Raw genomic sequence first — 16137 nt, forward strand, 5'->3', positions numbered from 1 at the left:
GGTGCTCTTTTGGTAGAAGTTCCTGCTGCTAAGCCTGACAACCTAATTGGGTTTCTGGGGCATGGTAGAAAGAGAACTGACTGCTGTAGGTTGTCATCTGACCTCTACTCAAAGACTGGCACAGCACACAATTAAATAATAAAAATGTGATTAAAATCAAACTTTTTTTTTTCTTCGAGACAGGGTTACTCGGTGGAGCCCTGGGTGACCTGGAACTCACTCTGTAGACCAGGCTAACTTCAAACTCAAGAGATCCACCTACCTCTCTGCCTCCTAAGTGCTTGGGATTAAAGGCGTGCACCACCACACCCAGCTAAAATAAAAATACTTTTTATTCACCCACATATGTATATACTTAAAACTATTTTCATGGCATATAATATTTGTGTTTAACTTAAGTACAAAAAGATGTTTATCCTTACTTAAATGCTCCTTATAAGGTAAAGAAAACTTCCATTAATTTGTAAATTAAGGCAAAATAATTTTTTTAAACTCATTCTTAACTGTATTCTTGGTAGGCTAACCTTTAAATTTTATTTTTGTTCAGAGTGAAAAATTAGTATTGTTATGGAAAGGAAAGAGCTAAGAACTTAGAGAGCCCAGAACTGCATGTGAGCAGTGTCAGGTGTTAAGCCAATGGAAGGAGGTTTATAACAGATCCTCTCATTCTTCCTGCCTCAGCCCAAAGAGAGCGGAAAATATGTGGAGGGAAAATTTTCAGAGCACTCCCTTGGCAAGAATAAGAACTTTCCACTACCATGTGCCCTCCGGCGCTGACTGGCTCATTAGGGAGCATTACTGGATGTGATCAGCAGCGTTGCCCTGCCTGCTTCCCAGGCAGGGCCCTGTCAAACTCACAGAAGCCTGTGGTGTGAAGACTATTGTTATGTTTCCTTTGAAAAATATTAGACAGATCTTTAGTTTCATAGATTCTTTTTTTAAAAAAACTCCTTAATAGATCTATCCTGATGTGCCAACCAAATAGACCCTTAGCAAAGACGTGAAGCAGTCAGTCATACCAAGTTAAAGGAAGTCTTCCATTACTTAAGCTTCCTGAAGTAAAACTCTCTACTTCCTGGCCTTGGTAAAACAAGGTCATGGGTTCGCCAAGATGATGCTGGAGATAGATAGCTGGGCATACTTCCTTCATGTCTTTCCACAAAGAGACGATCCTGTAATGGGGGCAGCATAATCATACAACTTTAAGAGAGCCGCTTTCCAAGTGCTAAGCAATTGGGCTTCCATTGTGGAAGCTAGTATTTCTGGTGTGCGTGAAAATGAATAGAGACTGTTCTGATCAAGCTCTTTTCAGAATCGGAACCTGTGGTTATGAGGGTTTTCCCCACGTGTGTGTGTGTGTGTGTGTGTGTGTGTGTGTGTGTGTGTGTGTGTGTGTGTTGTTGTTGTTGTTGTTGTTGTAAGTGTTGTATGTGTACCAGAATGGTTAAAAGAGCAAGTTAGGAGTTCATTGTCTTCTACAGCGTGGGTCCTGGGGATTAGACTTCCACTTGTCCGGCTTGGTGCCAGTCCATTTTAGCTGCCAAGTCATCTTGCTAGTCTGCTTTGTATTAAATTTTTACACTTGATCTTAGCTAAAAGGCTGAGAAGTGATGTAAGAAATAAGTCAGTAGAGGAAAATGAACAAATAGAGTTCAACCCTGTCTGGCCAGAAACTCACTGTCTTGGAATTCCATGGAGATCTTCTGCTCCCAAGAGCTGGGACTAAAGGTTTGTGCTACCATCCCTGGCATCAGGTGTTGCCTCTGTATTCACCAGTCTGATAGATGTTTTTGTCTTTTAGACTGTTAAATGAAGTTCTTTCTAGATCAAATCACTGTCACCATGATCCAACACAAGATGAACTAAAAAACAATACTCCTGTCTAGTGAGATGATGCATGCTTAATTTCAGCATGGCAAATGTAAAGTACAGCAGATCTTCGTGAGTTCAAAGACAGCTTGGTCTACTTAGTGACACCTAGGACAGCCACTGCCCATGGAAACCTTGTCTCAGAAACAAACAACAATACTTGTAGGAAGTAGCAAGACAGAATACAGCACCCCATATTCTTTATATATGAAGGATTTTGTAATAAAGAAAATAAATGGGGCTATAAAATAGGCCCATGGCTTCAGAAAATCCACCACCCATGGAATTCCAGAAAGAATCCAGTCCTTATCATGGTGGTCAAACACACCTGCCATCCCAGCAGTTGGCAAACAGGAAGGTGAATCTCTAGGTTCAAGGCCAGCCAAGGTTACATAAGACAGACCCTGTCTCAGAGGAGCGAGAGATAGAAGAAAAAAGACCTATTAGGCTGGAGAGATGGCTCAGTGATTAACAACACTGACTGCTTTTCCAGAGGTCCCAAGTTCAATTTCCAACAACCACATGATGGCTCACAACCATCTGTAATGCAATCTGATGCCCTTTTCTAAGGTGTCTGAAGACAGTGGCAACAGCATACTTGTTTTTGAGGATTTTTCGGGGGGGGGGGGGGGGGAGGAAGGTGACTAAGTGATATCTACCATTCTGGAAACCAATGAGTTTATTAGACTTACTTAGAATTGACAAGAAGTTACTAAGAGAAATGTGGGTAACCTAGAAGTCATACTGTAAAGTCTTTTCCCAGGATATAGCAGGCATTCCTGTACCCACATGGGTAGCTCTCCCATTCTCTAGCCTTCCAGTCTATTACCCTAGATCCTCCATAAGATCTTGAGGCTTTGCATGATTTAAGGTCTAATTATAAAATTGGCCCGAATAGCCCTGTATCTCCTCCTTTTGTTACGGAGTATAACATTGAACCTGTACCACTGTGATCATGAAGACAGCACTTGTGTAACTTAGAGCAGAAGCCCCACGTTCTAAGAAATAGACACATTTACTTTTAACCTTATCTGTAGGGCAAATGACGTGCTGTCAATAGAATTTTATAAGTTTTCTATATGAATATACATATTAAGTATGAAGTAAACTCTATTAACACTCAGTGTTACTTTGGGTTTGTTTGTTTTCTTAAAAACTCAGTAACCACATAAAATAACCTTGGGCAGAAGTGAAAGGCTCCTCAAGTGAAAAGAGCTCCAGATCTCAGTTGGACCTTTTGTGCAAAAGAAGAAGATGAATGAGCCAGCAGTTCAGTTCAGCCCTGAGGCATAGAGAGGGCAGCTGGTGGGGCCGGGCAAGACGGGAAAGCGGGCAGTGGTAGATCGCTTGTGTAGGTTGAGCGTGAGGGAGGAAGTGTGTGGAGAAAGGCAGCTGGGAGAAAGAGTTGACAGAAGGAGCAGATATTGTAGAAGGTGTCGTTGGAAGCCTTCAGTCAGCATTGTTTGCTCAGTGAGTAACAGTCTTCATATTAGGGGAAGAATCGTTGACTTTATAACACTATCATAAATGTTTTCATTTAGCATGTATGTTTAGGTATTGATTTTACCTTACTCTAATGATTCTAATGTTGTTTGTATTATTCAGAAATTTTAACTTGTGCATTTATTGCTGGGTGTGGAGGCACAGGCTTATAATCTCAGCATTCTGGAAGCAAACAAGAGAATCTGAACGGAGATCTTGTTTTAGGAAAGCAAGGACTTGTATTGGCTCACTCAGCAATGCAGAAGAAAGCACTTGTCTAAATGCCCTTGGGTTTATCTTCAACAACATTGAAATGTGGGTGGGGTTAGAGTGATGGCTTGTCAGTTAGAAACACCGCCTGCTCTAACAGGACCAAAGTTGGATTCCTGGCTGGCACCTATGTTGGGTAGCCTCCAACCGTCTGCCCTTCAGCTCCCAGGGATCTGATGTCTCTTCCGTGACCTCCATGCACACTCATACATCCTACTTCTCTACTCCCCTTCTCAGCTTTTTGGGGCAGGTAAGGGTTTCACTATGGCTGTCAGTGTGTTACCGAGTGTGGAAGTTGGTTCTCTTTCTTCTCTATTTCCAATCTGAGATCTAAGGATTAAACTCAGGTCCTCAGCTTGCTCTATCTATGAGAGCTTTACCCAGTGAGCATCTTGTCAGCATTAGATGCATTTTTTTCCTTCTTAATTATCTGTTTAGGTGTTGTGCCTATTCACATGTCTATTCACCATATTTCCAAAGAATCCAGAAGAGGGGGCATGGGATCCCTTGGGACTGAAGTTAACAGCAGTTATGAGAGTAACTTACGTGAGTGTTGGGAATCAAACCCAGGGTCTCTACAGGACCAGACAGAATTCTTAACCTGTGGGAGCTCTGAGCTCCCCTAGGTGGAAATTTGTAAATATAGTTATTGTGTACCCCATCAGTTACAGTGCAGAGTCATGAATGAATCAGCTATAGATTATAGCACCTCTGTACCTCATTGGACAGAAGTCTTGTCTGCAGCTCCCATAGGATTATTACATAAAACATCTTGGACATCAAAGGAACACTTGAAATTTTTCCATTTAAGAGTTATAATACTTCCAGTTGACCTTGTACTCATTTCACAATGTTGAAAGGCCCAGGGAATTAGATTAATTTGTGACATGCAAAAATAATACAATTAAAACAGTGGTAGTGGCACACTACTGAGAATTCCAGCTGAGCAAGAGGATGGCCACGAGGTCAGTGCTAGCAAGAGCCCATCTTAAAAAAATGCCCAGTTCACAAAACCAGAGCCCGGACAGCCACATGCCCAGAAAAAGCCAGCACAAAGCTAACTGGTATTTTTGTGGGGTTTTTAATTTTTACTTTGTCTTGTTTGGGTAGTTTTTATCTTAGTTTTTTGTTTGATTTTATTTTATTTGGGGGGGGGTGTTTTATTTTTGTTTTGTGAAAGTTGTTGCTACTTTGTTTCCAACCCAATTCCCCGGTAAAAGAAAGCTCAACTCAATCAATTAACAGAACAAACTACAAGCCTAGATTGGGCAGATCTCCCACTACACTACTCTATCTCCATCTATATTATCCCATAGAACTTGGGGTTTCTCCAGGCCACAGCTTCTCTGACACCTCTCCATAGCTCCTCCTCCTCCTCCTGTTTTTCCCCCATCCCTCCTCCCCTAGACCCTCAGCTCCTCCTACTTCCTCCTGCCCAATCATTGGCTCAAGCCTTTATTTGAAAAGTTAAGTTGGGGAGAAGGTTCACAAGGCAACTCATCTGTAGCCCCTCTGAGGAGTGGAATTAACATCAAAATACAAGCCCTGGGCTATCCACAATGGAAGGAGCTAGGGAGACTCTAGGAGGAGAAAGCATGATCAAAGCTGGGCGTGGTGGTGCACGCCTATGATCACAGCACTTGGGAGGCAGAAGCAGGCAGATTTCTGAGTTCGAGGCCAGCCTGGTCTACAGAGTGAGTTCCAGGACAGCCAGGGCTATACAGAGAAACTCTGTCTTGAAAAGCCAGAAAAAGAAAAAAGAAAAATAGAAAGCATGATCAAATATATTGTATGAAAAATCAGAAACAAAACCAGAGTCACCAAGATAGATTAGCAGTAAAGATGTCTGCTGCTTTCTGATGACCTGGATTCAATCCTTGGGGCCCACATAATAGGAGACAACTGACTTCTGAAAGATAACCTCTGACCTTCATTCACACTGGGATGTCCCCACACACATAACAAAATAAGTTAAAATGTAATACAAATTTTAAAGTCTGAAACAAAAAAAAATAGTACAGTTACAATTTTTTTTGTAATTTAGTGATTTGTTTGTTGAAACAAGGTTTCACTATTTAGCCCTGACTTGCCTGAAATTCAGAGATCCACCTTTGCCTGCAGAGAACTGGTATTAAAGGCATGCAACTGTCACGCTTGCTCTTCAACATTTGTTTTGTTTTGTTTTGTTTTAATGTCTTAATCATCTGGATATACTCCCTTTGGTATACCATGAACAGAGTAACATTAAGGGGAAGGTTTGTTTTATTCAGTTGGAATGTTGCTCTTGGTTGCATAAGCATTTCCAGCAGGAATTCTACCTTCACCTCTGTGTCCCTGTAGTCAGATGCAAGGATGATCTTTATCCCTGGAGATTTTGGACCTACCAGCTTTGTGTGCTGCCTTGCTTTCTGAGGCGTAGGGTTCCTGACAGTAGTGAAATTACAGTTATGAAGTAGCAACAAAATAATGTTATGGTTGAGGAGCACTACACACAGAATGAGGACCTGTATTAAAGGGATTAAGCATTCAGAGGGTTGAGAGCCATGGCAGTAAAGTTTTTAAAAAGTTGGCTGCATCCTGTCTTGAAAAACAAAACAAACAAAAAAAAAGTTAGCTGCATTCTCCGGTAAAGTTCTGGAGAAGGGCTAACAAGTGCGGGGCATACTTCTTGGATAGGATGGCTATTTTGGCATTTTCTAAACCACTTTGGTTGACTTTTCAAAACATCCTGGGAAGTTTCATACTTTGAGGCTGGAGGCAGTCCCAGGCACTGCTAAGCAGGCTGTCTTCTGAGCACATTGAGGTCCCATCCTCTTTAAAGTTCCCCTAAATGAACACATTAGTTCTCATGCAGTTGTGCGTTTCTGTGGTACTGTTTGAAGACTATAGCTCTGGGTGCTGTTCTCAGGAAATACATGGGACTTTGGTTTTGTCTTTACTGGGTGTATTATTATAGCTTTACACTCATCCAGGGCTCAGCTGGGAGCCCTTTGGGGGCTATTAGAGGAACTCTACCCAGGAAACAAATTGTTGACTGAAAGACCTTCAGGTTATGCAAGAAATTTATTTATTTGATAATTTAAAAGGTACCAAAGGTTATAAGGTGAAATGTCTCTCTCCACTGTGGCCTGGGAACCCAGTGGTGTTCAACTGTTACACATTATACAACTCTCAGCTCTGAGAATGTGCTTGATCTCTTGTGATCTCCCATGGGATGCACAGGTACCTTGGGAAATCTTCACTGTAATGAATATAGAGTGATCACAGCTTTCATTGCTTACAAAATATTTGAGCAAAGTCATAAAAATAAGCTTTATAAAAGAATAAGAGCATTGTATGTTACAGCTTTTAGACAGCAACAAAAGTCCTGTCTATGTTTCATTTCCTTTGTATCCTGTATTTCAGTGTCTAGAAGCACATGTAAACTATGATAATAAACTAGCTAGTCATACTTTGACACAGAATATTAGATGACCTCGTTAATACATCTTATATCATCCTTTTTTTAGCACTGGGAGAATTTTCGTTGGTTTCTGCATTTGCCTAATCATACGAGTCTCTTGTTTTTTACATTTTTATTTGTTTTTTACATTTTTATTTGGAGGTCTAGGGACACAAGCAAAACAGTTTCATATATATATATATGTATATATACATATATATATATATATATATATATATATATATATATATATATATATATATATATATATATATATAAACTAATTTTTTTTTTTTTTTGGTTTTTCGAGACAGGGTTTCTCTGTGTAGTCTTGGCTCTCCTGGAACTCACTCTGTAAACCAGGCTAGCCTGGAACTCAGAAATCCACCTGCCTCTGCCTCCCAAGTGCTGGGATTAAAGCGCGCACCACCACCACCCAGCTGTCTAGGGACAACTTAAGGCAGTCTGTTCTCTCCTTCCATTGTGGGGATCAAACTCACATCTTCAGACCTGCCTACCCGCTGTGCAGTCCCGCTGACCTACTTCTAGCGCTTTACTTAATTTTTAAGATTTGTATTGTTGTATGTGTGTGATGTGGGAAGAGAGGACAACTTTGTGGCGTTGCCCCCCACCACTACCACCATGGATTCTGAGAGCTAATGGGGCCCTGGAGCTCTCTTTCTGTGCTTGCATGGCAAGCTGTAACTAACAGTCCAGCCCTCAGCCGGGTTTGTTGGGTTTGTTCTTCTCACCCCTGTGGAAAATGGCAGGTATTAGATCATGTGAAGTAAGAATCTTGTTACCATATATCTTTGCTTCCGGTCTGTTTTCTTATTTCTTGCAACTTTGAAGGTAAAATAGCATTTCTACTGCTTTGTATTTGTTTTGTAAAATAAGTGATCTTTTATGTTGTTTTTTAACTGTGTTGCTTTTCTGATGGACCTTCCTATGTATTTCTATTCAGTGTTTGGCCTCAGATTCATTGTATCACTGAGGGAGACCTTGCAGTCTTGATCTTCTTCTGGTGGGAGTAACCTATGTGTGTACCATAGGTAGCCACTCAGTTCTAGGGCCCACAGCCTATCTACCACCTGACCGCTGACCCCCATCTAACTTGCTTTAACTATAAACTACATTGTAATGTATGTTGTGTTTATAAAAAGATAAAAAAAGGGGGGGGATATGTTTTTTGGAGGTATAGTCAGGAATGGGGAAGAGGGTACCTCAGTCGTCCCATGCTGAGGCATCCCTTCCCCTGAGGGATCAGCTACATGCCAGTCTAGTATAGAATAGAGTTTATTCAGGGCATGGGGAGGAAGGAGTAAGAGGGTAGCAGAGGCAGAGACAGTAGAGAAGTGGGCGGGGGGGGGGGGGGAAGCAAGAGAACAAGGAGGGAGCACTCAGCCCCTTATAGAGGGTCAGGTACACCTGGCTGTTGCTGGGTAACTGGGGTGGAGCTTACCTGGCTGTTGCCAAATAACTGTGGTGAAGCTTAGACAGAATTCTAACAGTGTACATTGACAGTATTCTACCCTTTATCTGTTCACTCTGCTCAAAATTAGAGATGTATATTCTGTTGTATTGTATGCAGGGTATTTGGTTTAAAAAGCACGTTTGATATGTAATCATTCATCTTTAGGTAATCACAAAAGTTGCTCACTCTAACTGCCCCCCCCCCCTTTTTAACCTCTTAATTAGTTGGTGACAAGGTTCCTGCTGATATTAGATTGACATCCATCAAGTCTACAACTCTAAGAGTTGACCAGTCAATTCTTACAGGTAAGTATGATAGAAAATCGCTTGAATTTGAAGCCTCTTATCTCTCAGCCATATGTCTTAGAGTTATCATGATCCAGGGTGGGGTAATGTCAGCAGGGTGGCAGGGTTTAAAAAGTGTTGGCAGACTGGAGACATAGATCACTGGTAAAAGTACCAACTGCTCTTACAAAGGACCTGGGTTCAATCCCCTGCATCCACAGGCAATCACAACTCCAGCACCCTCACACAACAATACATGCAGACAAAACGCCAATGCATATGGAAAAAAGATAAGCGCACAAAACACTGCTGGCTAGCCAGGTGTGTGGTGTGCACTTCTAATCCTAGCCCTTAGGAGGCAGAGTCAGGCAGGTCTCTTAGGAGTTCAAGGAGAGCCTGGTCTATAAAGCAAGTTCAGGACAGCCGGGGCGGGGGGGGGGGGGGGGGGGGGGGTACACAGAAAAGACCTCAACAAAACAAACATACAACATATCACTTTCTCTTGCCACCCCCATATATACATTTAACAAAAAATATAAGTGCTAACCTGAAGCAAGTAAATATAAAATTTAAAGGCTGTCCAGATTTATTTGGGGTCAGTTTTAAAAATAAATAACTAATGATGATATGATAAGTCCATGCCTCCCAAGGCTTTTTTTTTTTTTAAGATGTATTTATTTTATGCATATGATCACACTGTAGCTGTCTTCAGACACCAGAAGAAGGCAGCAACCATGTGGTTGCTGAGAATTGAACTCAGGACCTCTGGAAGAGCAGTCAGTGCACTAACTCCTGAGCCATCTCTCCAGCCCCAGTCCAGTCAGCTGGGTTTTAAACACTTGATTTTATATAAACTATTTAACTAGTAAAATTCCCTTTAGCAACATCAGTTTCAGGTTATATAAGCCAAAAAATGTTAGAGAAATGATTGGGTTGTATACCTGAAATACTCTGGGTATGTCTAGAAATAGACAAGACAGAAAACTGAAAAGGTTATCAGAATCTTGGAGGGCCTCTTTTTTTCCTCTTGGCTTTTTGAGGCAGGATATCCTATAGCCCAGGCTGTCCTCCAACTTGAAGAGCATAATCTTGAACTGCTCTTTCTGCTGTCTGTACTTTCTACTATCTGTCCTTTCTGCTGTCTGTACTTCCTGCTGCTGCCCTTTCTGCTGTCTGTACTTCCTGCTGCCTTACTTTTCTCCTGCCTGTACTTCCTGCTGTCTGTCCTTTCTCCTGTCTGTCCTTTCTCCTTTCGAGACAGGGATTCTCTGTTTAGCCCTGACTGTCCTGGAACTTACTTTGTAGACTAGGCTGGCCTCGAACTCAGAAATCTGCCTCCCAGAGTGGCATGCGCCACCACCACCCCCACCCCCCCACCCCCCACCCCCCCACCCCCCACCCCCCACCCCGGCTAGTCTTTATTCTTTTTGTTTGTTTGTTTTTTGTTTTTTTGATTTGGTTTTTTTTTTTTTTTTTTGGAGACAGGGTTTCTCTGTATCGCCCTGGCTGTCCTGGAACTCAGCAGGCTGGCCTCAAACTCAGAAATTGCTTGCCTCTGCCTCCCAGAGTGCTGGGATTACAGGTGTGCACCACCACCGCCCAGCTAGTCTTTATTCTTAAAATCATACTTTTTATAATCCTGACATACTTTACTCTGACATTGACTTCCATTACTAAAGTTTCCTAGTTTGCCTATTTTGAATCAGTTGAGCCCTTTATTCCTTTTCCCATATTGGAAATGAGAATGTACTTTTTTTTTTGCTTGTTTTATGACTGGGTCTTACCATATTGCACATCCTTCAATCTGGATATGTAGCACGTGGTGGCTGTGAACTTCACTTGCCTCGCTTCCTGTGTGTTGGGGTTATAGGTGTGTGCTCCCACAACTGCTCACGTTGGCAGTGAGAATCTCACAGTGGGAATTGGGTGGTGTGGGATTGGCTATGCCTCAGATAGAGCTAACCGTACCTGTCTCATAACCTGCATAGGTGAATCTGTTTCAGTCATCAAACATACTGACCCCGTCCCTGACCCACGAGCTGTTAATCAAGACAAAAAGAACATGCTCTTTTCTGTGAGTACTTTGATCAGATGTTGGGGGGTAAGGTTTCCTGGGGGTTGAACCCAGGGCCTCACTTAAGAGTGTACTTTATTTGGAGATAGTCCCCGTCTTAATTAGGATTTCTATTGCTGTGAAGAGACACCATCACTACAGCAACTTTTATAAAGGCAAACATTTAATTGGGGCTGACTTACAGTTGAGAGGTTTAGTCCATATTATCTTAGCAGGAAGCCTGGTGGTGTTGGTGCCGGAGAGGGAGCTGAGGAGACCACACCCGCTCCCTATGAGGATATGGACCACTGTCATTCAGAGTGGAGAGAGAGAGAGAATGATAACGATCTGAAAAAAAACCCAGCACAACTGGGGATGAAGCAGGGATCTGCTGAAGGCACCGGCAACAAAGCAAATAAGGCAGACCTAGAGGCTGTAAAATGGTGGCGCGTGTGACTTGATACTTGTCTTAGTTGCCAGCTAATGAAATAACTGGTGCAAACCTGTTAGACCCTGGGTATAACAGTTAAGAAGCAAGCTTTTCAGGACAGTCGTCGGACCTTTTCACAGAGTACAGGCGTGACTACTGCTTGCGGCCTGTAGTTTAAAAGAAGTCTGTGCTTGGAGAGAATGAGCTTCGGGGAAGAAAGTGTGTGTGCATGTAGGTTTTCGGTTGATAATGAAATTTTTTCAAGTAGTACAAAAAAGCATGTGTTTTGATTATTTACAGTCTAACTTAGTAGTTCAAGGTACAGGCTTTGCTGGTTAGTAGGAGAGCTTAACGACGGCAGTAAGTAGAGCTTTCTAGTGAGAGGAGTGCTGCCCCCTCATTCAGTGCGCGGGAAAGCGGAGTAGGGTGAGAACACTCAGACTTCACGTCTGATTTCACTGACCTCAATACCGCTGCTGCAGAAATTCTGAAACAGCCAGCAGGGTGGATTGCCTGTCCTTCGATATGACAGAAGTGGAGTAGGAAACAAAGATTAAAAAGTTCATAGTGCTGAGAGCTGTGGGGAATTTGAAATTATAGACCTTAGAGAACTGCTAAGGCGCAGCGGGGTGTGCAGGTCATGCATGGGCGGAGACCTGTCCTGTCCTGTCGCAGGGAGTGAGTCGGGGCTGTGGAGTCCAGTAAGTGCACGCATCAGTGTGGACGGTGGGGTCACCGTGCTGTGACGCTTATGACCAGTTTTCCTCTTCTCCCTAGGGCACAAACATTGCTGCTGGGAAGGCCATGGGAAGTGGTGGTGGCTACTGGAGTTAACACTGAGATCGGCAAGATCCGAGATGAGATGGCAGCCACGGAACAGGAGAGGACGCCCCTGCAGCAGAAGCTCGATGAGTTTGGGGAGCAGCTTTCCAAAGTCATCTCCCTCATTTGCATAGCGGTCTGGATCATCAACATCGGGCACTTCAATGACCCGGTTCACGGTGGCTCTTGGATCAGAGGTGCCATCTACTACTTTAAGATTGCAGTGGCCCTGGCTGTTGCTGCCATCCCTGAGGGGCTCCCTGCTGTCATCACCACCTGCTTGGCTCTTGGAACTCGCAGGATGGCAAAGAAAAAATGCCATTGTTCGAAGTCTGCCTTCTGTGGAGACCCTTGGCTGTACTTCTGTGATCTGCTCAGATAAGACAGGCACACTTACCACAAACCAGATGTCCGTCTGCAGGGTGAGTAAGGAGCTCCCTGTGAGTCTGCGTGCGTCTGTGGTGATTCCAAGTGGGGGAAGGAGAGCACTCCCTCCTGGAAGTTACCCTCTGATCTACGTGATTCCCAACACACAAAGATACACGTTAAAAAAGTTAATAGCCAAAAAGTTAATTGCCGGGTAGTGATGGTGCACGCCTGTAATCCCAGCACTTGGGAGGCAGAGGCAGGCGGATTTCTGAGTTCAAGGCCAGCCTGGTCTACAGAGTGAGTTCCAGGACAGCCAGGGCTATACAGAGAAACCCTGTCTTGAAAAATCCAAATCCAAAAAAAAAGAGAAGAAGAAGAAGAAAACAAAAAATTAATTAATTAATTAATTAATAATTCCCAGCTATATTAGGAAATACAGAATAGCCATAAAGCTTATATATTTTTATTAAAGAAATCACTGGAGGTTTCATCCTCTGTCTTTAGATGTGTGTGTCCAGAGGAGGCAGCTAGTTAAATCTGCCCAAGTCAGTTGCTATCTCCATAGCACACTAAACGAACACGATTTCTCCCTGACACATAGAAGCAGATACTTGCTTGTAAATTGGCATTTCTGTCAGGTGAGCCCTACTTTCTTCTCTTGTTAGAATGTCATTTGAAGTAAAATAAGAAACCGTTTGAAAACCTTTTGATGTGCTCAGTAAGAACTGGGATTAGGTACCCTGACCCACAACTCCTGCAGGTGAGGCAGCCAGACCAAGAAGTCCAGAGTATTCTTGGCTCCATAGATAGTCTGAGGCTACCCAGGGCTACAGGAGACATTATCATATTTAAAGAAGAAAGCAAAAGAAGAGAAGGTAGGTGTTATGGCATATGCATGCATCTTATTTGAGGCCGAGAAAATAGAATCTTAAGTGGTGTATGACGGTAAAATCTTCAGTAAAAGGTCAAGTTAGATTTTTTTTGTTTGTTTGTTTACAGAAAAGATTGGCGATTAACTCGGGCTTTGCTATTTAACTTAGTAATTTGTGTAATTTTTTTTTTCCCCAAGACAGGGTTTCTCTGTATAGCCCTGGCTTGTCTTGGAACTCACTCTGTAGACCAGGCTTGCCTTGGACTCAGAAATCCACCTGCCTCTGCCTCCCAAGTGCTGGGATTACAGGCGTGCACCACCACGCCCAACTCAATTTGTGTAATCTTGATTGAACCTATTTTTCCTATAATTTTTCTATAAAATGACCAAAAGTGTGCGTGCGTGCGTGCGCGCGCGCGCGTGCTCGCACACGTACATATGTACGTATGCACATAGTGATGTACACCTTTAGTCCTAAAACTGGAGCTGAAGCACACAACATAATCAGCCGCTGAGTTGGATGCCAGCTGCACAGGGGAATCCTGACTCCCACAAAGGGGGCGGGGCGGGGGCGATGGCAAATAGCTCCTGTCCTGAAGGTCGGGCCTGGGTAGGAAGGGGGCGCACCGGGGGTTCTGTAGCAGCTTGTGCTACTTGAGTTTTGACTCTGAACTGAATCTCTCCTTCTATGCCTGTTTTTAAAGCAAAACAAGGTAATGATATTCTCTGGGTTACTTGATAATAGAAGTCCGAGCAGTTAAAACAAGGATCATTTGCAGACATCTGAATCCACGTATTTTTATTTGGGTTATTAGACTGCATCACTATTTAGACAAGTAGGTTGAAGGTTATCTGAGATGTTAAATAAGAGCAGTGCTGTGAGAGTGACCTGGTGAGCATTAGTCACACTGCCATTTTTGATTTTTGGAGACAGGGTTTCTCTGTGTAGCTTTAGATATTCTGGAACTTTGTAGATCAGGCTGGCCTGGAATTCACAGAAATCTACCTGCTTCTGCCTCCTGAATAATGTGATTAAAGGCCTGCACCACTGCCTTTAAAATAAAAACCTTTTTTTTTCTCTCTATTTTATTTTATTTTATTTTATTTTATTTTATTTTATTTATTTATTTATTTTTTGGGTTTGGCTTTTTCGAGACAGGGTTTCTCTGTGTAGCCCTGGCTGTCCTGGAACTCACTCTGTAGACCAGGCTGGCCTCGAACTCAGAAATCCACCTGCCTCTGCTTCCCAGAGTGCTGGGATTACAGGCGTGCGCCACCACCGCCCGGCCCACTGCCACCTTCTTAAATGACAGGATTCTTTACTGTAGGCAAGGAATTATTGTGTGTATATCTTATATAAGAACTTTTATTTTGTATTTCCTTATAGATGTTCATTCTGGACAAAGTGGAAGGTGATACCTGTTCCCTTAATGAGTTTACCATAACTGGATCCACATATGCACCGATTGGGGAAGTGTGAGTAAGCTTCTCATCGGTGGGCTCCGCATTATAGTGACTGGTTGTTTAGGTCTTGAGTGATGGATTTAGAAAATCTTGATGTTGACAGAGGTAGGACTTGGTGGATCTAAGGTATGCCTGTTGTACCTGAAGGAAGCGTTACTTTGATCCCCAGAAACACTGAATAACCACACAGTAAGATGTGCCACTGTGACAGGCACTATGGCAGGTCACAAGATCATAGCCAGCCTGGCCTCTGTAAGAACCTGCCTCAGGTGTGTGCTCTCTCTTAGACACACAAAAGGAACTATGGCTAGATGGCTGACTGGCTCAGTGAGTGGTTTTTATTGACAATATCTTTTGAAACCTAGACTTTTTGGTGAAGGTTCTCTTCTGTTCTTCACTGACTGGTACACAGTGGGGTTTGATGAAAATTTCTGGTCATTCAAACTTTTTTTTAGTCTGTTCCAATGTTCTTCCCAGACTCCTGTTTTCATCCCTTGGGCTGTTGCATGCCTGTGAAGTTCAGAGCTGTGCAGGGATAGAAAGTGAGCTTTAGTTCAAACACCTGGGAGGTAGAGTGTCAAAAGCACTCTCTCTGCACGGCAGTGGAAATCGTGTCAGGACCCTTATTGTGGGAGAGATAAGGACCTCCTCTGTACGGACGTGTTGCACTGTGGCACACAGCCCCTATCTAGGGTCTTTTGTTTGTTTGTTTTTATCTAAAGTTGAGTCAAGTTTTGACCCAGAAATGTCTTTTCTCTTTTGATAGGCAAAAGGATGATAAGCCAGTGAAGTGCCATCAGTATGATGGGCTGGTGGAGTTAGCCACGATCTGCGCTCTGTGTAACGACTCTGCTTTGGATTATAACGAGGTAAGACTCCTTGTCTGTCCCTGGCTCAAGGGTGGGTGAGTGGAATTTTAAAATGCCATCTTCCTTACTCTGAAAGATAAGTTTCTGATTTAATTTCCAATTTCTGTTCCATGTGGCATGGCTGATAAAAGGCCAGGTGCCCTTCCTAGCCCTGTGGCTGGGCGCTGCAGTTGTTTTACTAAGAAACATAGTGTGTCGTGATGTTCTGACCACCGATGCACCCTTTGAAGGACCAGAACTCGGGCTACAAGTCATTGTGAGGGTGAGGGTGAGGGTTGTACTTTTTAAACACAGTTGCCGTGTGTCTTCAGGCACAGACTAGAGCTTAGACGGTTGTGTTGGTAGTAGTAGAGGAAAAAGTTAAAGGGTGGGGTTAATTATTTGCTTTCTTTCTCAAAGGCTAGGTCTCTGCCAGAGAATGCTAACTTATTAGAATAG

The 16137-nt window shown here is 43.0% G+C and overlaps 1 protein-coding gene across 1 annotated transcript in view; it reads left to right on the forward strand.

The window, feature by feature from the left end:
• Atp2a2 (ATPase sarcoplasmic/endoplasmic reticulum Ca2+ transporting 2) overlaps window positions 1-16137 on the forward strand; it is a 48865-nt gene that overhangs the window by 19819 nt on the left and 12909 nt on the right. The window contains 7 exon segments of the mRNA XM_052169044.1: window positions 8762-8842; window positions 10810-10895; window positions 12082-12114; window positions 12116-12436; window positions 12438-12548; window positions 14754-14842; window positions 15597-15699. Of these exon segments, the coding sequence (XP_052025004.1) occupies window positions 8762-8842; window positions 10810-10895; window positions 12082-12114; window positions 12116-12436; window positions 12438-12548; window positions 14754-14842; window positions 15597-15699 (824 nt within the window).

The sequence above is a fragment of the Apodemus sylvaticus genome, chromosome 22, assembly GCF_947179515.1.
Source record: "Apodemus sylvaticus chromosome 22, mApoSyl1.1, whole genome shotgun sequence".
Taxonomy (NCBI): Eukaryota; Metazoa; Chordata; class Mammalia; order Rodentia; family Muridae; genus Apodemus; species Apodemus sylvaticus.